Source organism: Gambusia affinis, linkage group LG04, assembly GCF_019740435.1.
Source record: "Gambusia affinis linkage group LG04, SWU_Gaff_1.0, whole genome shotgun sequence".
Classification (NCBI taxonomy): Eukaryota; Metazoa; Chordata; class Actinopteri; order Cyprinodontiformes; family Poeciliidae; genus Gambusia; species Gambusia affinis.
In genome coordinates this window covers 12,900,466-12,922,751 of record NC_057871.1, presented here as the reverse complement: position 1 = coordinate 12,922,751, position 22,286 = coordinate 12,900,466, and the positions used below count along the sequence as shown (strand labels likewise).

The following is a 22,286-nucleotide window of genomic DNA, read 5'->3' as shown; positions in this document are numbered from 1 at the left end:
GACGGTACTTAACCGTTTCCATCGATCTCACCTTGGTGAAAAGCCTCCACCACTGCCAGTTCCTGAGTTTGAGGTAAGCCGCACAGTTTCGCTGGATGACTTTCATGGCAGTCAGCTGCTGCTGTCGCTTAGCGAAGGCTCTGGGATTATAAACAGAAACATGAAGTTATTGTTCAGTAGAACCTTAGAAAGCAGAAGTGTGCAAAGGGTTACAGTTTAAATATCAATGTTTTCTTACTTTCGGGCTACATATCCTCTGCACCAGGCCTGGAAACTCATGATCACATCAGTGATCTTCATGTCTCTCTCCTCCTCCAGGTGGGCCAAGACTCCAGCTCGGAAGAACACTTTACTTTGGCCGATTCGGAACAGATTAGGGTCCAGCTCCAAGGCTTTAACCTGTTTGAATCAGGATGCAGGGAGCATGAGCTAACAGATGACATTTTAATAAACCGCTGACATCTGAAGCTGAAAACGTTACCATGAGCACACAGGCTTGCTTTCCGTCCATGAACCCCTTTGGGATGGCGTTTGGAGTCAGGATTTCATACCTGAAACACAAAAATAACCAGAATCTTCAAGGAAGCCATTTCAGATGTGCATTTTGATAAATACCAGCACATTTGATCAATTAGTCAAATTCTGGGGGTTTTGAAGATTACATTTTTGGAAAATCTGGATTTTTAATTTTTTTTCCCACCATTGCACTCCCTGGGTTTCCATAGTTCAGAGTGATTTCAGTGTGGCCAGAGCTGCCATTTTGTTTGACACGCTTCTGTTTTTATTTTGCATTCAGGTCACCTCTACGGCAGAATATTAGGACAAAGCTAAGATTTTTTTAGTTTTTAATTACAATAAAGTCATAATATTACAAGAATAGAAGGCTGGACAATAAATCAATATGTATCAAAATAGACATGTGATCAATATTTAATAATTTCAACATCTCTCAGCTAGCCAAGTATGGTTGGTGGAATCAATTCAGTCACTCACTCTTTGGTTGCCTAGCAACCGTCTCACTCTTTGGTTACCTAGTCACAGAAGGCGTGATTGAAACAAGTCACTTTTTTGAAAATATTTTGTTTGCAAATGTGTTTAAGGAGGCAAAACATGCAAGAAAAAAAATATATTAAAATCAGATATAGTATGAAAAAAAAAACCCAACTTATTTTATAATTAAGCTGACATTCACAACCTAACCCTGTTTATACCCCAAAACAATAAACATGTCTAATTTAACATGGAGTGATAAATAAGTCAAAATATTAAAGTAAATTTACAAAGCATCACCTCTGTCTGAACTCCTGGAAGACGATCCGGTTGGGGAAGCCCTGTCTGCAGATACGAATTCCCTCCAAGACTCCGTTACAACTCAGCTGATCCAGAACCAGGTGAGCGTCCAGTTTACCAGCCTGACAAAATATGAAAATCACAAATCACAACTGGACTTGGATTTGTGCATAATTGTGCAACACATGGAAAACTGCAAAGGCAGCAACGTCGTACCTTCTTCTCGTGGTTAGGGATGATGCAGCGCACAAAGTTGGGGTTGGTGTTCCTGAGCGTGGTCATGAGGTTCCCCAGCTGCTCCTTGTACAGCTGGCCGACCGTGCGGAACATGCCTTTACGGGTCTTAAAGGGTCCCGAGTCGGACATTCCTGCAACCTTATCCAGGCCAACGATGCGGTCCACTGGGAAATCACAAGGACATGCAAAAATATAAATAAATGCAAAGTTTCACTTTTTCTTCCTTACACATTAAGGAATAAAACACCTTTTTTATTTATTTATTTTTTAAGTGGTTAGTGATAAATTTAGCCATTTTTGTGTGCTTCACACAGCGATTAGTGTAAAGCACTAATCGCTGTGCTGTAACTGACTGACGGTTTTTTACCCAAACGAGTGTATGTGACGTTGTTGTAACCAATTAGAAAGTTCAACTGGAGTTCCCCCTCCAACCTAATGGGGGCAGCACAGACAAGTTTCAGGCCAAGTATTGAAGAATAAACAAATTTACACAAAAATGTAAATTTGCACAGAAATAAAAGACTTGACCCTTACGGACTAATTTATACATTTTATCTTCAAAAAAAGTTGGTGTAGGGTTTAGTTAGTATTTAGCTTCCACAAGAACAATTTTTTTTTTTTTTTTTTTTTTTGCATTTAGACATATTTCCAAACAATTGAATTTGTCTTTGCTTACTTGCAATGTGGACACGAGCTAACTTTTGAAAAACTGACCAGTTAACATTCTCAGCATTAAGAATCCTTAAACTAAAAGGTCTGAAGTTCACTGAATTTGCAGCTTTTACGTCAAATCAATGAGGCGTTTTGCTCAGCTTACCGTCTCTCCAGAGGTCACCAATAAACTTGTCAGTGGACTGGTTTAACAGGGTGGCCACACACTCATTCAGGGGGTCCATGTTTTTCATCAGCCATTCGTTTGCCTTGTAATCCACCTGCAGAGAAAATGTTTGGAGTTAAAGAGAAGCATCATCTTTATCCCTCCAGTCAGTTGCTGACATTAAATTAATAAATCCTCTCGCTGTGGGCGAGAAGTCATGAACTGTTATCAGAATATGCAAAAAAATAAAGCAACTACAAGGATACAGGATAGATCAACTTTGTCAAAACCTCTGCGACCAAGAGATCAAATATGTCAGACTTGCTTTTCTGTTTGCAAGGAGAAAGATTATTCAACATCTAAACAGACTTTGAAAAGAAATCTGTCGACTAAAGTGGTGATGCAGTTCTTGAAGTATGAAATGTGGCTCAAAGGTGACCTATTATGCTTTCTTGAATAGGTCTATGAGCTAAACAAAATAAATTAATTAAATTTTTTGCACAAAATTAGTCTTTGATAATTGGATCTAAGTCTGCTCAGTTCTGCCCATTTTGAAGTCCTTTCAGAATGAGCCGTTTTAGGGTCTCATGTCACTTTAAATCTAAATAAGCTGCTGCTGGAAATGTCCCCAACTCAATGTTTACATTTGCAATTGAAAACAGATGTGCTATTATACAACCATCCATCCATGAAAAGCAGAAGTGGGGCCTTCGGCACAACCAACAAGAATGCAGCAAGTGGTTTCTGGATGGCAAGTCGACAACTAAACACTTTTCTTTTCCAGCAGCCATTGTACAGCACGTGCAGCAGTAAGACCAGCTGACCAAATGTTCTGGAACTCTGCTTGCTTGCAAAGTGACAGGCTGGCCTTCACTGAGGTTGCTAAGTAAAAGCGCAGTGCTCATCATTTGAGACCAAGTTGGGAGGTTTTCAAAAGGACTCATTTTCCAGGCACAAAAAAAAAAAAAAACTTTTGTATTTTCTTTAAACAGAAGCGGAAAAACAATAACATGAAAAAAGTGAATTTTGTGCAATAGGCCCGTTTTATGTTAGCCAATTTGATGAACGTTGTAATCTAAAAAGGTTTATTTTTAGGCTTCTGTGTCATGTTTGCTCATCCTCAGCTAAATATTTGGTGAAACAAGAACAGATGTATGATCGAACCTTTCCTGCGTAGTGAATAATGCAGAAATCGGCATCATCTTTCAGTTTCTTGGGTTTAACAAACTTCGGATTAGTTCCCTGCTCCTGAGCCAGTTTCTCCACAAACGTCTTGTCGGTGGCTTTAGGGAACCAGCACTCTTCGTCCAACAGGGCCAGAACACCTGGAGGACCGTTCTGGGACAAAAACAGAGAGGAATCTTTACCACCGCTACCCATGCTGTGGTTTCTACTGACATCAACTGTGCAGTTAATTTGATTTCAGGCAGAAAAGTCGTACGGGTTTTTCTATGAGGTCGATGCAGGGCTGCAGGTCCAGGCCGAAGTCGATGAAGCTCCACTCGATGCCCTCCCTCTGGTACTCCTCCTGCTCCAGGATGAACATGGTGTGGTTGAAGAGCTGCTGCAGCTTCTCGTTGGTGTAGTTGATGCACAGCTGCTCGAAGGAGTTCAGCTGCAGGAGGGAATCAAGTAGGTTAACTAAAAACCCACTTGTTTAGAGTTGTATTTGAAACGTAATCAATTGCAAATTTATTGACGGAATCTGACTTGATGTGTTTTTATTGTTGATTCTATGTTGCATTGTGTTTGATTTGATGTGAAGCACTTTGAAATGCCTTGCTGCTGAAATGTGCTATACAAATAAAGTTTGATTTGATATCTCAACTGGGCTGTGGGCTCATAGTAATAAGAAAATAATATTTTCCCCATACTTTGTGAAAATAGGTCAATATGAAAGTAAACATGATTCATCCTTCTAGGGCTGATTAACTAATCAATTGTACAATTAAGTTAATCATTTTGGTGTGTTCACACCAAACACGTTGAGCGCATCAAAAACACATCCGATGTTTCACGTTTGACGCGTCTGCACTTTGAATGCAGACACTTGACATTTTGCTCTACACGTCTGGTTTTCGTTCAAGTCTATGTGGAGGCGCGACAGACTCGCTCTATTTTTCCGTTGTCTTATTTGTCGGACACTCTTGACGCACCAAAACTGTTCAAATTGTGCCGCATTAGACATGTAAAACGCACCATGAAGGGCCCTGGATGCACCTCCACTCTGAATGCAAACTAGACGCACATGAAGCTCAAAACCCGTTTTGTTGCGAATGCACCATTAATCGATTACTTGATTGGCAATCATTTCAGACACTAAAAAGGCCATATGCTGGAAAAACAGTCTGAGCAGTAACTAAGACAAAACTGTGAGTATATATATATATATAAATAAACAGCAAGTGTTTTCTGGGTGGTCAATCAATAAAATGTGTTAAAAATGTCCCATTAAGCACCTTTTGCTGTCCAATTATTTATCAGTTAATAAAAAGAAAACAAATTGTGTTGATGTGCAGTCAAGCAGAAATAAGAGCTTTTCACATGTTTATGTTAACATTTCTAGCTGCAGATGCATCTTTTGATAAAAAGTATCAGGTGTTCACTAAATAAATGCCATTTTAAATGTTTTATTAAAAAAAAAAAGAATTTAATTGTTTGCATTTTTAAAAGGTTTAAATGAAAAAAAAATTGCAGAATGAGAATTTTTTTTAATCTGATTAGTCATCAGAATTCATAGATTAATTTATTACTAAAATAATTGTTAGCTGTAGCCCTGCAGCTTTCTGTTCAAGTTTAGACTGCATGGACATTTGTGTCAGACCAAACCACTAAACATGTTTTTAATAGATTCAGATGAATTAAATAACACCAGATAGTTGAATTTGGGTGAAGATGGTTGAGTTTTTTTTCTTTTTTTAATCATGCAGGTTAACAGGCTGCAGTCTTGTTAACATGAAGCCATTTTATCCAACTGAGCTGTAGGAAAACATCTTTAGATCATAAAGCAAATAGGCTTGGCCCAGGCAGTCAAACATCTCCATGTTTAATCAGCATCCAAGTCAATAGATCAGAGACTTCGACTGTTTACTCATTTTGCACGACCTTCATGTTGATTTACTTCAGTTTAAATTTTTGAAAATAAAAAAATGCAGCCGATCTAGAAATCTGAAAGTTTGACAAAGGATTTCCATCTGTAGCAGTTTAAAATTCCCTCTGATTCCCTGCAGAGGAATTAACAGAAATGATTTCTTTATTATTGATGTACAAAATGAAGGCTGAAGTTGTTTTTCTTTTCTCCATTGCCTTGGTAAACAGCCTCAGGGACCGACTCCTCCTGTGTAGGCTGTGGGTGGGAGCAACACCATCTTATCTACAAATGTTTGGTTGTAGTTTGCATGCGAGGCAAGACCTGCATTACAGCTTTGCTGTTACTAAACAAAACATTACGATCACGTCTGGGAAGAATTAAGACAGAGATCCAGTTTTTCAACATGTGGCTCAAAAATTGCCAACTTGAAAATACTTACAGGTCAAGAATATTCATCCTCCTGAGATTAAAGCAAGTAAAAAGGTCAATGTTTTCCTTCTAGACAAACTAAGCACGCAACATTTAATGATAAAGTAGTCTGGCTTTTTTAGACGGGAATCTATAAAAAGTCTGAATCTAGAACATTAGTTTATTCAACTTAATTTATTGCTGCACTTAATTAAGGTTGATTAATATGATGCATCCAAATATGCTTTTGAGTCGTCATTAACTGACATTCATGTTACATTTTCTGTTAAATTGAACTGCAGAAACATTTTGCATTTAATATGATTTGTTAGTAAATGTCCTACCCTAGCTCAAATTATGTGAAAACTAAAAAAAATATTCTAAGTAGCTTTTTAATCCGCTTAATTGATCAAACTAAAAACATATCAGCCCTAATAAGTCAAGTTTTTAGCTCCTTTCCTAAAATAATCTGGCATTCAAAGGAATGCCATGTTGTTGCATGCAAGTTCAAAAGAAATTTGTATTTTTTTCTACATTTATGTTGTTAAATATAGAATAATGTACTAACGTTTTTAATCAGATAACCGATTAGTTGCAGCCCTTATTAACACTGAAAAAGAAAAATTAAGTGGACTTGTCGGGTAATTACTTCAAAGATCTCAAATCCAGCGATGTCGAGGATGCCGATGAAGGACGCTCCCTGCCTCTTCGTCTTGTCCAGAGCCTTGTTGATCCTCATCACCAGCCAGCGGAACATCCTCTCATACGAAGCTTTGGCCAGCGCCTCAACAGCGAACTCTGCCTGCTCCTGGGTCTGGGCCTTCTGCACATAATCCCTACCAACCTGAAGACGAAACCATAAACCTGCGTCACAGAGAGGAACCTCAACGACTCCGTCACGCCAAAGGAAGCTGCTGTGCCGACCTTGATTCTGGGAGACAAGATGGCTCTCGTGAAGTCGGTCACATTGATGCCCAGCAGGTGGCAGACTTTCTGGGCAGCTGGGAGGGAAATAATGGCAGACATGGCAGGATGAACTTTGACAGGAATAAAATGGATAAAATCTGGTGAAGGTTGAGGCGTACCGGTGTCGTCAGGCATGGATGCCTGGTCTGAGTTGCGCTCCTTCTTGAACATCATGTTCCCCAGCTGCAGCACAGCGGAAATCACCTTCAGCAGACCTGAGAGCAAAACAACCTGCTTGGTAATCCCAACAAAACATCCACAATTGAGCAGAGGCGGGTAGTAAATACTTCCATCTGCTGGATCTGCAAGTATAACCTTTACCCAAAGTTCAATATTGAAAATTGATTTGAAAAGGTGTTGCTTTTGTTTGAAGGCGTCATTTTGTAATCAATATTGTCTTTAAAATGCCAGAATTTGCACACAACTCTATATTTTATCTTTTTGATGACATCTTAAAATATTGAATCAGATTTTATGATCAGTTTCTCAAACTTAAGTAACTTTTACTCTTAATTTCTTGGGAAGATACTTTTCACTTTAACTTGAAGAGAAAGAAAAATGTTGAATTAGTGCAACTCGTACTACAGTAAAATTTCTGGTCACTCTACCCTCCTCTGCAATAAAGTCAGACAATCTGCTGGCTTAAAGGTAAAGACTTTCAAAGCCGACAACTTTATAGAAATGTCAGTGTAAAAAATAATAATAAAAATTACTGAAAGTACCATTAATTTCCTCTTCAGGGATGCTCATGATGTTAAAGGCCTCCATGGTTTCGACGAACAATTCCTTGTCCGTCTGCCCCGGGATGGTCACTTTTCCGTTGGACAGGAAACGGTACTTGCTGTAATCCTCCAGACACAAATCAGCTGCAAAGGGAGCAACGATAAACATCAGCTTGTCTCATTTTTATCAAGTGAAAAAGGAATCGAGCGACTATATTCCTACTCTAAAAAACAGACATGATTCATCTTCTAGAGTTTTAAATCTGAAGATTTAGCCTTTTGAAAGTGCAGCACAGCTTGCATAGAAGGGTCACGTCACACAATTTTATGCTAATTGCAGCATTATTTTAATACAAATACCTAAAGGAGGCCTATTCTGCAACATTAAACATTTCTATGCTTCTTTTTGGTGTCTGGAAACACCACCTCTGTGGTGCTTCTAAACAGCCCAGCTGTTTTTGGGTGTCTGGAAAATGCACCGTTTCAAAAACCTTCCACAGGGCCGTTACCTAGCAACCCAGTTGGAGTTCTAGGACGTTTGATCAGCTGGTTTTAAAGTTGTACAATGGCTACTGGAAAAGACAAGCGTTTTGTTGTCGACTCACTACTACAGGAGGCTCTACTTCTGCTTTTCAAAGATGTACTGTTGCATAATTGAGAATCTGTTTGCAGCTATTTTCATGAGTGACTGTAAACGTTGGATTTAAAAGTGACAAGAGGAACTAAAACAGCTCAAACTAGGCAGAACTGATCAGACTTAAATCTAATTGTGTGTTCTGGAGTAACCTCATTGGAGCCTCAAAACATTGTCCTGAGCCGTATGCAACGAAATTTCGTTATGTATACAACCTGTGCATACAAAATGACAATAAAGTCTGTCTAAGTCTAAGTATAAAGAGAAAAAAAAAAAAAAAAAGCGTAATTTTTCTGCACAGCCCATTGATCCCAACCTGTTCAACGAAGCACCTTAAATAAAAATGCAACCAGAATCTTAATTCTTTTGCCTATAAACTATTTCCTCAGAGTCTTGATGTCATAAGTAGCACATTTGTGTAACAGTTATTTTGAAACTTCTTCTTCCTTTTATTGCACTCCTGCTCTGACAACCAAGTCCTCACATCGCATTTTGTCTCCGGCTCCCGTCAGCATGTAGTAGAAGATGTGGAAGGTCCGCTCCTCTTTAGCTTGTCTGATGGCTCGAGACTTCTCCAGCAAATCTAAAGTTTTAGTTAAGGCACAAACCAGTATGCACCAGTAACTTTTCGGGAAACCGTTGCTGTACATTAAGCAAGACATAAGAGAAATGGTGAACTTGCTCCAGCTTTCCATCCAAATCTCACTGAAAAGGATACAAGTTTCTATGTTGGCTCCAACGATGTAGCCGTTGACGTCAAAGTTGATTCTGATGAATTTTCCCTTTTCACAAAAAAAAAAAAAAAAGGGACAAAAATGCAAACATTATGAATTTATATCCAGTACTCAAACAAAGAAAAATAAATAAATACAATGGTATAAAAATACAAGTTTTAAAAAGAATATTTTTCAGGTCACTAGTGGGGAATACTCAAAGTCTGATAACTCAGGTTCCTCACAATAAATAGAAAAAATACTCAAACAAAATGCAGCTGAAATTCCTCAGTACAATGCTATTTCACACACTATTGGCTGGTGTTTTCAAAGCACCCAATTCAGGAGCATCATTTATTTTCCTTGGCTGAAAGGAAACTAGATATTAGTTTCTGCAGAAAGACAAAGATGGTTCACTATAAGGTATATTTGCCATTTCAAAGAATTGAAGCAGACATTTATTAATGTTTTTAGAAGCTTTTGAGTATTTACATAACTAAACCCTGCGAATAATTTGTGTCCAAAGTTTGTTGATTAAACTCCACATGTTAAAAGTAAAACAAAAAACAAAAAAACAACCCATACAAACAAGAACTAGTTCATACAAGGATTGTGACTTTAGTTGAGTCTGTAGGTGGTGAACTGTGATCAATTAATTCAGTATGAACTAGTTCATCTTCAGGGTGAATTGGTTCAGCTGTATCACATTTCTTTTTATAACTCAGAGGTAGAAGTAGTTAAAATGGCAGCAAACTGATTTAGCGGCCTTCAATTCATTCTTACGAATCTAGAGGAGTTGTCGTTCTTGACAGTCTTGGCGTTGCCAAAGGCCTCCAGGATGGGGTTGGCCTGCAGCAGCTGCTTCTCCAGCTCCCCCTAATGGAGAAGAGACAGAATTGCACTGGTTTTGTCTCAACTTGAGCAGGAGATTCTCAAACTCTGCAAAGCTGCACATTTTTTATTGTCAAAAATACATCAAGAGGATTTTTCCTGTAACTGATTTCTTGTTCACTTTCAAAAGAAAGACCTGAGGCGATGTTATTGCTCAACCAACCACACGCAGGCACACGCAAAAATACAGATCCTGCACATTCCTGCATGCAGTACAGCAAGCCTGTTCAAGCCCCGGTGAAGCTGACCCTTTCCATGCAGGCACACACAACACAGGCGACGCCACAACCAGGTTAGCGCAGATGACTTCACATAATGCAAAAACAGTGCAAAATGACAAACAGTGACTGAATGAGAAAAGCTGCTGGGTGGAGCAGGAAACCTGAGCTGCTCTATAGTTCAGCTTGGTTTCTGTTGGGTGGGTAAGCCAGCTAAATGTAGAGCAAGAAACTGGAGCAACTCAGCTACACAGGCAGCAGTGCTAAAAATGTTAGCACTTTAAATTAAAAGCAAATTAATTTATGCGCTAGAAGAAAAAAAAACAAACAAACTGAGGGCTTAAAGAAAACAGCTGCTAAATACAAAAACAAAATCTTACCAAGTATGTTTAATCTAGTTTCTAACTCTATATCTTTGTACACTTGAAATAAACTTTAAGTGCAAAGTCAATGTTAGCTCGTCTTCAGCTAATAATTCCTTAATACTGATGAAAACGTTCAGATTAGTTCACTTATGAAATGGTAAAAATAATCTGCCAGTAAAACTAATAGGCCTGTCACAATAGATTAATTAATTGCATATTAAATTTTCATTTGCATGATTTATCGTTTCTCTTTCGTTTCTCAGTTTCTCAAAAACTGGATGACAAAAGGCTTTAGTTTGGTTTCAACCAGCCTTTAAAGGAAATTTTTGTTTACAGTTACTTCATAATTTATTCTAAAGTTTCAGTTTTGTTTACTGATTTGAGATTTTAAATGTCTTCTAGTTTAAATGCTTATCAGAAGTTTATTGATCTTTGAGGATGTGTTCTTCCTGCATCATTATATTACTTGAAAATGGTCTCAAAGACAAGATCATTGTTTATCGTAATAACTTCTGAAACAATTCATCATCCAGTAAAGTTTATCATGACAGGCCAAAGGCCTAATATGTTTTTATTCATATTAAGGGATTTTTGACTTAAAACAAGCTCCTTTATCTTGCTGAAAAGTTACTTCTAAGCCAGTTTGTGTTATTTCAACTGTAATAAAATATTTACACTAAAAACTAGACCAAAGATACTTTTGTGTTTTTGCAGTGTACACCACTGACAGGTTGTGGTTTTACAAGAACTGCAGGTCACAAACTTCCCTTTCTGTACAAAGACAGCAAACATGAGTTTTTCACCAGCAGAATGTTAGATTTGTCACTGATTAGACTAAAAACCCAATAAAAATAAAATGTCTGTATGACAATCTGATCTGGGCAGATGATTTATTTCTTTTTTGTTAGTATGGACACAAAGAGTCAGAGAGATCAACTCACATGGGACAACACAGCACCACCCTGGAGGGAGGAAAGAAAATTCAACACTTTAGAAACACATTGTAGGTCAGATATTACGTCACAGGAAACGGCTGATGGCAAAAGGATTCATGAAACGTTTCATGTCAAATCTTGTCAAACATCCTGATGTAGTGCAAGTAGCTCAAGCGTGTATGAAGTTCTGCTTTGGTTCAGTAACTGGAAGACCGGCGGGCGTGTCGGGGCCTGAGACAGGAATGCACCACCGTCGCCCCACAGCTCGTTAAGATGCATACCTTCACAGATCTGGACTAAAATGGAAATCTAACAAACACAAGATTGTGGAAAGATCAAGGAGCTGATGAGCTGGAGATCTGGGGCGTTTCCACTCTCACTCATCTCCCACTGTTAGAACAAACTAATAAAAAAAACAAACCAAAGAGATGTCTGGGTTTCAAACCAACCTGGTCCTTCTTGAACTTTGAGGATGAAGCGACATGAGCAAGATACTGAATGACCTTCTTTGTATTCTCCGTTTTCCCAGCTCCCGACTCGCCACTGCAGAACACAAATACACACCGGATGCAATTATTTAAAAGTAGTCACACACCAAATGCATTAAAGTAGCCATCCAGAAGGTTAAATGAAAAGATACAAGAGGTTATGGAAATCTAGAAACAAGAACTTGTAATATTAATCATCACAAAACATGAGACACTTTTATTGATATTGTTAAACTTGATTCACAAACTTTTTTTTTCTTTTACTTAGAACTGGACAATAAATCAATATGTTAGGATCGATATCAAAAGATAATATGTCTGACAGATTATTCAATCGTTTCACTGAACTCTGATCCAGAACCGCACAGCATTCTGGGAGATGTAGGCACAGGAAAGGCTTTAGCTGCTCAACCTCTCAAGGCCAACTGGGCAAAGTGGGTGAAATCGACTAACTCACTCTCTTTGGTTACCTAGCAACCTGTTCAGTAACTTGCCCAGCAGTAGTTTCATGTTTCAGGACTGAGCCTCATAACTGCCTAAAAATAAAAAACGGTGTGAAGCGAAAGCCGTTCTTTAAAAAAAGAACAAGTCATACATCCAGTCTGGCAATATTTCAGATAGTTAAAACAAACTAATAATTATCGACGCTGATATGAAGCGCTTACATCCCGATACGTTTTTACAGTCATATGGACATATCATCCAGCCCCATTTTGAAATTCGCAACCAATGCTGAAGACATTTTATTGCTCTTTGTTGTTTGGATTAGATTCACACTTCTCTCCTCAGTGGCAGATGGTTGTTTATATTGTTGAATTTCCATAAGTTTTATAGCATCGATCTGCTGCATTACATATGTCACAAACTTTAGCGATTGAGTAAAATTAGACCCAATTATTTAAAACTTCAGAGTCCTTGACCCCAGCAAGCAATAGTTTCTCAATAATCGAAGGTCCAGATCCGTTTTACAAAGCCAAGTGTAGGACAAAGGGCTGGTTTTTATTAGGCAAATTGTTTTAAAATCTGAGATTTTTCAACAAATGCAAAACAGAAATGCATCATCTCTTTGCAAAGGGAAAATGTCTGAGCTTTTCTCAGCAACAGGAGGGGGAAGGGCAGGACTGGAATGCTCTTAAAAATTACCGTTGATATTATAAAGGAGTTAAATGGTATGAATGTTGCAAAATATGCAAAAAAACATTTACTTTACAGGTTTTGGTCTTTTAGGGTTACTGAACTAATAACCATTGCCTCTAGGAAATAAAGTCTCAACTACAAACAAAAGCTAAATTAATGTCTGTACACTGCAAAAACAAAATCTTTCCAGGTATTTGTTGTCCATTTCTAGTGCAAATATCTTAATACACTTGAAATAAGATAAAACTACCTTATATGTAACATTTCAGCAAGATATAGAAGTCAGCTTTAAGTCAATAATTCCTTAATAATGATGAAAAAAGTACATGTTCCATTGGCAGATTGTTTGACTTATAACGAGACATTTTTCCAATGTTTCCAAAGTTAAATAATCTGCCAACAGAACTGGAACTATTTCATCAGTACTTCTTGCTAAAAGTTACTAGTAACCTAGTTTTGCATTATGTCAAGTACTAAAATATTTGCACTAGAAATTAACAAAACAAAAAAAAAAAAAAAACATTGGTAGGATTTAGCATTTTTGCAGAAAAGGTTCTTTTTTTTTTAAACTAGTCTTATTTATGTTGTAAGTTTTACAAAAATAAAAGTAAAATCAGAAGAATCAAAGAAACCTACGTGCAAAGGATGGACTGATCCTCTCGATCTGTTAAGAAAAAGAATTAAGGGTTAAAAAAAAAATACAAAACTTGATGCCAAGTTAACAAGCAGCAACAAAGGGCAGGATTGTACAAGTCTGCAGCTTCTGCTTAGTGTCAACAAACGCACATTGTAGTTTAATAATTACTGCTCATTTAAACAGGAAAACGTCCAGCTGTGCAGTGGCGGCGCTACCTTCAGCTCCCCAGTCACAAAAAGCTGCGTTTGCAATACAAATCTTTGTCTATTCTGCTAATGTAAAAAAAAAAAAAAAAAAAACATGATTTCGCAAATTCAGTGTTTTCATTCAATAAGAAATTTGCTTAAAATCACACATTAATAATCTTGTTCAATAAAAATCTTGGCAGAGACGGAAACAGTTACATTAGATATGAATTTTTCAGCCACGGCGCTAGTGCTCGTCTAGCAGCCATCAGAGGAAACGTCGGTGTTTTATTCAGGCGTTGGAGCAACAAACTGCTTACAGAACTGGCTACATAAGCGGCGTTTTAGAGAAATTGTCGTCTGCGATTTTAGAGAAGAGTTATGGATTCAACAAGTTCAAATGACCCACATTTTCTATTTTTGCTCTGATGGAGCAGCGCCATGTCTGAAAAAAAAAAAAAAAAAAAAAACACTACAGAAAAGATCACTTCCTGTCTTTGTGGTTTTTGGCTGTAGTAACAGCAGCTGTTGATCACATGAAAAAAAGTGTTTCCATTGTAGCTTTGCGAAAAACATCCATTTTGATCCGGCTGAAAAACTACCTCATCCCAGCCGATAATTTCATTTTATTAATTACCATGTTTCCATTATGCAAATTTATTTTCATAATTTCAATTTGCACAATTTTATGGTCATTGGAAACTCAGCTACAGAAATAAAAATGCATCTGGGGAAACATTACAGTGAACTTTAACATTTTATGTTTACTCTAACATTTTCACATGTAGGTCTGTCACAATTAAAAATTTTGCTGGATGGTAAATTGTCCCAGTAATTATTGCGATAAACACTCATATTGTTGTTTTGCAACCATTTTCAATGCAAGACAACGTTCTCAAAGATCAATAAACTTTAAATTCATCACTGAACCTGGAAGACATTTTAAATATCCAAAGACTTTTGTCATCCATTTTTTGGTAGAAAGAGATTAAAGAGAAAAACGATAAATTATTGAGCTTGTTTTAATTTATTATGTGATTAAGTGATTTATTGTGTATTGAACATCAGGAACCAATAATCGTTCACATCCTCCTCGGTAAGACGCTCACCCTGCATCATGCTCCTGTAGGCCGTGTCGGTGATGGCGTAGATGTGTGGCGGCATCTCGTGCCTCTTCTTGCCTTTGTACATGTTGACGATCTCCTCGCTGTAGATGGGCAGGTTCTTGTACGGGTTGATCACCACGCAGAAAGGAAGTGATGTTTAGAAACCGATCCACCCGATCCCGGACCCATCCCTGGACCCATCCCATGGACCCATCCCCGCGGACCCATCCCCGCGGACCCATCCCCGCGGACCCATCCCCACTTACGTAGATGAGTCCCGAGTAGTATCTCTCCTTGAGGTTGTGCAGGACGGAGGCCTCGTTCAGGCAGGTGAGCTCCGCCATGTCCTCCACCTTGCTGAACTTGGGCGGGTTCATTTTCTGGATGTCGTCCTTGTTCACCTTCACCTGAGATTCACAGAGATGAGCGTCACCGACTGCTGTGACATTAAGGATTGGAATCAGTCGATTCAACAAGCTGCTTGCTCAACGATTCCACTTATTGGTTAAAGTAACATGTGAAGCATTTGCATGACTACGTATTTTTCTTTAGAATATGTACAAGATGGCGTCGTAGAAATAGACGCCAACATTAGTTTATATTTTACAAAAAAATAAATAAATAAATACTTCTATGGCCAATTTTAACCACAACGAAAGTGATTAAAAGTTAATTTTGGAATAAGCCTCCAAAATCCTCAAACAGATCGTCAAACGATTTCTACGAAACCTCTGGAGACGATGATGCAAAGAAGGATTCTTAATAAAAACTAAGAAAATTATGGACAACCCAGACCGTTATCCTCATCTTTAGTCAGAGGCGTCTTCAGATTCACTCCAATGCAGACTGCAACAGGAGATCTTTCTTTCCAACAGCATCACTATCTGCATACTCTGAAGAATTTGAATTCATACGAGTTACAACAACACTTAATTTCCCTTTGGGGTCAATAAAGCATTTTTGAATTTAAACTTTTTCTGAGTTTCGATCGTGGCGTCTCCTCAGGTAACGCTAACCTCTTCTCTGCATCCTGGTTATTTTATTATTGTTGGCGTCACACTGAGTCATCTCCGTCTCACATTAACAATTACAGTCATATTCATTAAATTAGAATACATTTTTCAACAAAATTTCTCTATTATATCAAAAGGACCTGCAGAAAAACTGTTGCTGTGCAGAAAGCTGCGTTAAAATTTGACAGAGGGATTCTTATCGGTTAAAGCTGCAGTTTGCAACTTTTATAAAGAAAATGCTTCTTACATATTTATTAAAACTGACAAAATATGACATGATCTATGAAAAATATTGATCTCCTTCACTTTGTCCCTGAGCTGCTATTGCCGTCTGAAGAAATTACCAAAAACAACCAATCAGAGCGAGGAGGTGGGTCTTAGCGCTGTCAGTCAACCTCATGTATTGGCTGCTAAATGTGCTAACAGGGAGAAACAACTTGCAGGTAAACCATTTGTCTGAGGTCATGGGTGGTGATGCTAACCAAACTGACTGCACAGATTGATTGACAGCGCCAAGACCCGCCCCCGGGCTCTGATTGGTTGTTTCTAGTCAGCTCAATTTCATCAGTCACATAACAAACGGTCACAACATGGTGACAGTTTCAACAAATATCTACAGGCCTTACATAGTGGGAAAGTTTTCATCTTGTTTGAATCGATTAAGGTGAATATTTTTAATTGGAGTTTATTTCCCCAACTACACGGACTGTTGGAGCTTCACCTTCTTGCCAGAGTCGGACAGCTCCACCACACACTCGTCGCCCTTCTCCTCCTTCAGCGACCCGGCCTCATATCCCTGCTTCTCGCTGGGAATCCACACCAGCTTCTTGGAGGCCCAGTCGGCCTGGGCCAGCGGGTCGTTGATGCCACTCCGGTCCCCGTACAGGAACTTGTCTGCGTCCGTCATGGTGGCTGCAAAACAAGAGATTAAATTAACAGTTTAGAGGTTAATTCATGAAAATGGGTTAAGAAATCATTCAGCAAACTTTATGTTCAGGTTTAATATTTAGAATTTTGATTTTAGTTCTTGTTTTCACACTCCAATAATTTAATATTCAATATGTACATTCAATTATTCAAATTCAACATCTAGATGTATTATTCACATTTAGGTTTAATAAGCAAATTCAGATTTAATAATTATATTGAATATTCACATTTAGGTTTATTCAAATTTAATATTTAGATTATTCAAGTTTAGATTTCAACAGGTTTAAAAAAAAAAAAAAGACATTTACATCTTAAATGTTATTAAAGTGTGCTAAATGTGAGAAAAATAATCCAAAAATTAAAGAAACATCTGCTGAATATTTCACAGTAAAATATTAAATTTCTCTCCCTCAGAAGATAATTTCCCAGTTTTGTGTACGACTGAAACGCAGCACATGTAAGACTTGTTTATTAGCAATGCAGCAGAAGGAATGCCACATGCTGCAACATGAAGACATTTTTTAAAACAACCTTTCAGTCGAAAAAGAAAAACAGCTAACGGGCCTTTGAGTTGCAGCTTTCAGAAACCGTTTTGACTGCTCCGCATCATCCCACGGTGTGAAATTTGAAGAACAGGCTTTTGTTCTGTTTCTACAGCGCCGGTCCAGACACGCAGCTGCTTCTACTGTATCATTTGGTCTCCTCTGTCATTTATGCCTCTTTATCCTAAACCAGGGGTAGGGAACTCCAGGCCTCGAGAGCCGGTCTCCTGCAACTTTTGGATGTATCTCAGCTTCAACACACCTGAATCCAACAGCTGAATGACCTCCTCAGTGCAGTCAGGTTCTCCAGAGTCCTGCTAATGACCTCATTATTTGACTCAGGTGTGTTGAAGCTCAGATACATCTAAAAGTCGCAGGAGACCGGCTCTCGAGGCCTGGAGTTCCCTACCCCTGTCCTAAACCCACAAAAACATTAAAAAAAGATGCTAACTCCCTACTAAGGGGCAGCCGTCTGAAAATGCCTCATCAGTGAGAACACAAGTCAGCTGCCCGATCTTGTCATTTTCTTTGTTACTTGTATGAATTAGTCATTTAAAGATATTTGAAATCCACGTTTACAAATAAAGAAAAAACAAATATGGTTTCAATCGACTGTGCTACATTTGTGCAATAAAATTTTTTTTTTTGTTACAATTTTTAAGTAAAAAAAAAAAAAAAAAAGTTGCCAGAGGTCGCCAGAGGTCGACCTGGTGAGAGTTTCCAGAGGTCGACCTGAATGCCTGAGGTGAAGTCTGTTTTGCCGACCTCCATTAATTTTGAAACAGTTTTTGACTCTCTTGTAATAAATGATCTTTTCTTTTTAAATCATCTGGTGTCTCTCTGGCCAGTCTGTGTGAATTCCAGAGGTCAAAGGTCAGCCAGGCAATCCACATTTACCAAAGAAACTAAATATGGTTTCAATCAACTGTGCTACATTTGTACAACAACATTTTTTGTTTGTGTGGCCATCATTTTAAAGATAATGTTTCCACAGGTCAAAGGTCAACCAACCAATCCACATTTACAAAAGCAAACTAAACATGGCTTCAATCAAAAAAATGTTTTCTTTGTGTTGTTACTTGGCTTGTTGCAATAAACAAATCAATTAAAACAAGATCAATAATTTCCATTTGCGTCATTTACGAGATTTTTTCTCAGACTGGATGAAAGGTTTTCTGTCAACTTCTGTTTTATTTAATATTTGAAATGTTTTCTAGTTAAATGTTTGTTTAAAGTTTATTGATCTTTGAGAATGTCTTCTTTATTATTACTTGAAAATGGTCTCAAAATAACAACGTTACCATTTATCGCAATAACCTCTGGGATAATTTATCGTCCAGAAAAAGATAGTGACAAAACCCGTTACAATTTCAGATCATCTTTTAAAAATGTTTCCTGGGGTCACCAGAGGTCAACCTGCCCCTTGTCTCTCCACATGCACAAAAACAGAAAGTTTATTTAAATTAATTGTGGAGTTAAATGTTATTAGCACAGTGGTTGATTGAAACCAAATTTGTTTGATTTTGTAAAATACGGCGGCCACTGTTGACGCCTGATGACATCTGGAAACATTTATAAACGTTTGATGCCAATTTTTTTTAAATTCGAAGAAGACTCGGGTGTTTGCAGGATCTGTTAGATGAAGGAAGAAAGTGATGCTTTGAGGGGAGGAATGTTAGTACAAGTCTGGACAGAGAGAAATATCACATCCTGATCCTGAAGAAAAGGAAAAGACAAGAAGAGCAGAGATGTTGACAGAAAAAGACGTGAGCTTCATTAAAACGCATTTAGATGAGCTGCTTGTTCTCGAGTCGACGATCAGAGCGATGAAAGACGGATTGTGTGTGGGGGGGGGATCAGAGCGATCTCCAGAGTGTGTGCTTGTTTATCGAATGAGGGATGAAGGGATAAGCACTCAAGGTGTCACCTGGGTCTCTCCTAAGTGCATTATGCACTCAGACTGCTGAAGAGGAGCAGCGCTGCCACAGGACACACGAAATGCTACGCTAGCTGCTGCGACTGCTTCTGCATATTCTCCGAGTTGCAGTCATGCGTTTGCGGCTTCACTTTCAGAGCCAACCATGGGGCAACTTCTGGAGGAAGTTGCACAAACCGCCTCTGTGCTTCAGCTCAAGCTTCTGCAGTAGTTTATCTGCATGCAGTCCAGCTGCACAGCTTAATCTTTTGTGTTCAGCATCATCAACTGGCTGCCTGTCAATCCGAGCTTTATCCAGGCTAAGGCCCCGAGCACGAGCCCTGCCACCTGCAGCAACTAATTATTGGTTTACTTAATCGATTGTTTTGACAGTTAAACATTTAGTCAGCCGATTAATCGATATTATTTTGACAACAAATCAAGTTTTCTGGCGATTAATCGCATAAAGAATTGCCACATTCTGTTGAATTTTCATTAAATACCTTCTTTTATATATATATTTGAAATGCACAAGATGCAAAACAATTCATTTTTAAATAAGGAAACATTTTATTGCCTAAAATGCAACAACACAGTATTCCTTTCAGTGCGGCAAAGGATGCATCTGCAGCGAAAAAATACTTTTAACATTTATTTGTGAAAAGTTCAGGCAATTCTGCTCGACTCAGTGCAGCGTTTGGGTGATTTATTGATCATTTTTAGATAACTAAATTAATAATCCATTAAGAGTTATGAACCAGATGGAGTTAAAACTGCCACTTGAGTTTTGGGTAAAACAAATGTACAAACTGCTTTTCTTTTTATCTAGAAAGCAAAATGTTTATTTTTTCTACAGTTTTGACTTCATTACGACTCTGGTTATGTCTTTCTTTCAGCAAACAGCCATTTTAAGTCCTGCAAAGTTCATTGATTCATCACAAGTAATCTGATTAACACAATCAGAATTACTGCAGATTTTCTTTTAGATGTTCTGGTTTTAGGTGGAGCAGGACAGGTAGATTCAGGAAATAGGGCATATTTTTAATTAACAGCTGGCTGTTTGATCCAGAGCAGAAAGAGGAAGGCCGCCATCATGTTGATCACATCTCTGTTTAAAAGCCTCGCCCGGCTGAGGAAACCTCATATATGCAACTCCTGACAGGCCGACGTCCCTCTTTTGTGTGTGCAAACCAAATCTGTAGCCTGGAGCTGTTGAACAGCTGGGTGTGTGCTGCTGCTGCTGCTGCTGCTGCCACTGCAAACTGCAACACAAACTACACCTGCCGTAATTACAGGCACTCTGAACACTGAACATTTGGGTTTGTACTTTCATGCTGCTTCTGGTGTCGTTTTACATATTTTCTGCTACCAGCATCATTTTAACTTCATACACGAGAATCTTTCGTGCTTAATAAATTATAAATAAGTAAGTTTGTACAGATTAGGAGTAAATTAGTCAAAAGTCTTCAGTGTTTCTGATTGGAAACACCTGATCCAGGTGCGAAACTGACCTCTCATCAGCAAAACTAAACCCATTTAAAGCTTTATTCTATTTTTAAATTAACTCATAGCTTAAAATAAGCCCTACATACTTCATACAGTTTTGATGAGCTACTTTTTCGTGCATTTTGGAAACTAAATATAAGTAAATAAAAGAGCCGACCTTGTTTTCAGCAGCAGGTAAGCTGTGTGTCCGTGTCGGTCCCGCTCCACTCTGCGGCGTGTCGCTGATTCTCCTCCCCGGGATGAGGTGCAGTCTGTCGGCTCGCCGCTCCGTCCAGCCGCTCAGAGTGGTGGTTCGGACAGGATGGGTGCCGCACAGGTTCTCAGCTCCGCTGTTTTATTTTTCGCAGGTGACCAAAAGTCCCCGCCCACTTCCACAGCCGCAGCTCGCTGCAAGCGCATGGTGCGTTCAGGAGAGCCTGGTAAAAAACAGAAAACAAAACAAACAAAAAAAAAAGCGGGGCTTCTCAAAAAGGTTTAAATCCAAGCGCACAATCTGTACGCAATTTCAGAAGAAAGATGGTTCAGATGATGTCAAAAATCTCTTTTCAGCGATTTGGTGCGTTATAGATCATATTAATTTACATTGTGCCAGAATATATTCATAAAACTCATTAATAAACAGTTAAAATATTAATAAATACTTTTATCTCCATTCAATATGTCTTAAAATTAAATATTAAATTTATGTAACTTGGAGTATACAGATAAAAACTGCTTTTATTTGACTGATATAGTTAAATTTAAGCAGGGACGGACGGACGGACGATGGATGGATGGATGGATGGATGGATGGATGGATGGATGGATGGATGGATGGATGGATGGATGGATGGATGGATGGATGGATGGATGGATGGATAAAGATTCGTTTGTTGAAAAAACTGAGATTTCTCTTACAATCAACTGAACTTTTGATAGGTTTGAAACACAGATCTTGAACACATCATTTGCCAAAACATGGTGATGGCAGCGTCATGCTGTGGTGAGGCAACTCTAAATCTACAGCCAGAGTTACGTCAGATCAAAGCGTATTTAAGCATCAGAATGGCCCAGTCAAAGTTCAGAACAAAGTATGATTGAAAATCTTTCATAAATTAAAAAAATTAGCTGAGATATTCTACAAAAATCTGACAAACTATAAAGCACTTTTAGGTGGAATTAAAGTCAAATTTGTCTATAAAGCATTGATTTGGGAGAACTGAAGGCAACACCTACAAAATTTCCATCCATCCATCCATCCATTTTCTTTACACCCTTCTTCCCTAATGGGGTCGGGAGGGTTGCTGGTGTCTATCCCCAGCTGCGTCCCGGGCGAGAGGCGGGGTTCACCCTGGACAGGTCGTCAGTCTGTCGCAGACCTACAAAATTTGAAACAAAAAAAGGATGAATATTTGTTATTTAGTTATTAATTAAATTATGTGTTACATTTTGAAATAAAGCAGGAGTCAAACCACAAAAATGTGTGACAAAGTTGGTGATCATATCAGCAGCATTAAACCGCAGGATGTTAAACATGTGAAATAAAGTTAAAGTTCGCTGC

At 38.4% G+C, this 22,286-nt stretch overlaps 1 protein-coding gene across 1 annotated transcript in view; it reads right to left on the bottom strand.

Moving 5' to 3' along the window:
* The window catches only part of LOC122830229 (myosin-9-like), a 35,816-nt gene extending 14,742 nt beyond the window's left edge, over positions 1–21,074 (bottom strand). The window contains exons 1-22 of the mRNA XM_044115418.1: positions 20,904–21,074; positions 16,575–16,765; positions 15,097–15,247; positions 14,844–14,990; positions 13,549–13,576; positions 11,737–11,830; positions 11,294–11,314; positions 9,662–9,754; positions 8,884–8,947; positions 8,650–8,748; positions 7,532–7,675; positions 6,929–7,024; positions 6,768–6,844; positions 6,493–6,687; positions 3,786–3,959; positions 3,509–3,682; positions 2,345–2,459; positions 1,507–1,691; positions 1,291–1,412; positions 482–551; positions 239–399; positions 32–140 (exon numbers count right to left, since the gene is read on the bottom strand). Coding sequence (XP_043971353.1) covers positions 32–140; positions 239–399; positions 482–551; positions 1,291–1,412; positions 1,507–1,691; positions 2,345–2,459; positions 3,509–3,682; positions 3,786–3,959; positions 6,493–6,687; positions 6,768–6,844; positions 6,929–7,024; positions 7,532–7,675; positions 8,650–8,748; positions 8,884–8,947; positions 9,662–9,754; positions 11,294–11,314; positions 11,737–11,830; positions 13,549–13,576; positions 14,844–14,990; positions 15,097–15,247; positions 16,575–16,760 — 2,505 coding nt within the window. The 5' untranslated portion in view covers positions 16,761–16,765; positions 20,904–21,074. The remainder of the gene's footprint in view (positions 1–31; positions 141–238; positions 400–481; positions 552–1,290; positions 1,413–1,506; positions 1,692–2,344; positions 2,460–3,508; positions 3,683–3,785; positions 3,960–6,492; positions 6,688–6,767; positions 6,845–6,928; positions 7,025–7,531; positions 7,676–8,649; positions 8,749–8,883; positions 8,948–9,661; positions 9,755–11,293; positions 11,315–11,736; positions 11,831–13,548; positions 13,577–14,843; positions 14,991–15,096; positions 15,248–16,574; positions 16,766–20,903) is intronic.
* Between the last annotated feature and the right edge of the window lie 1,212 nt (positions 21,075–22,286).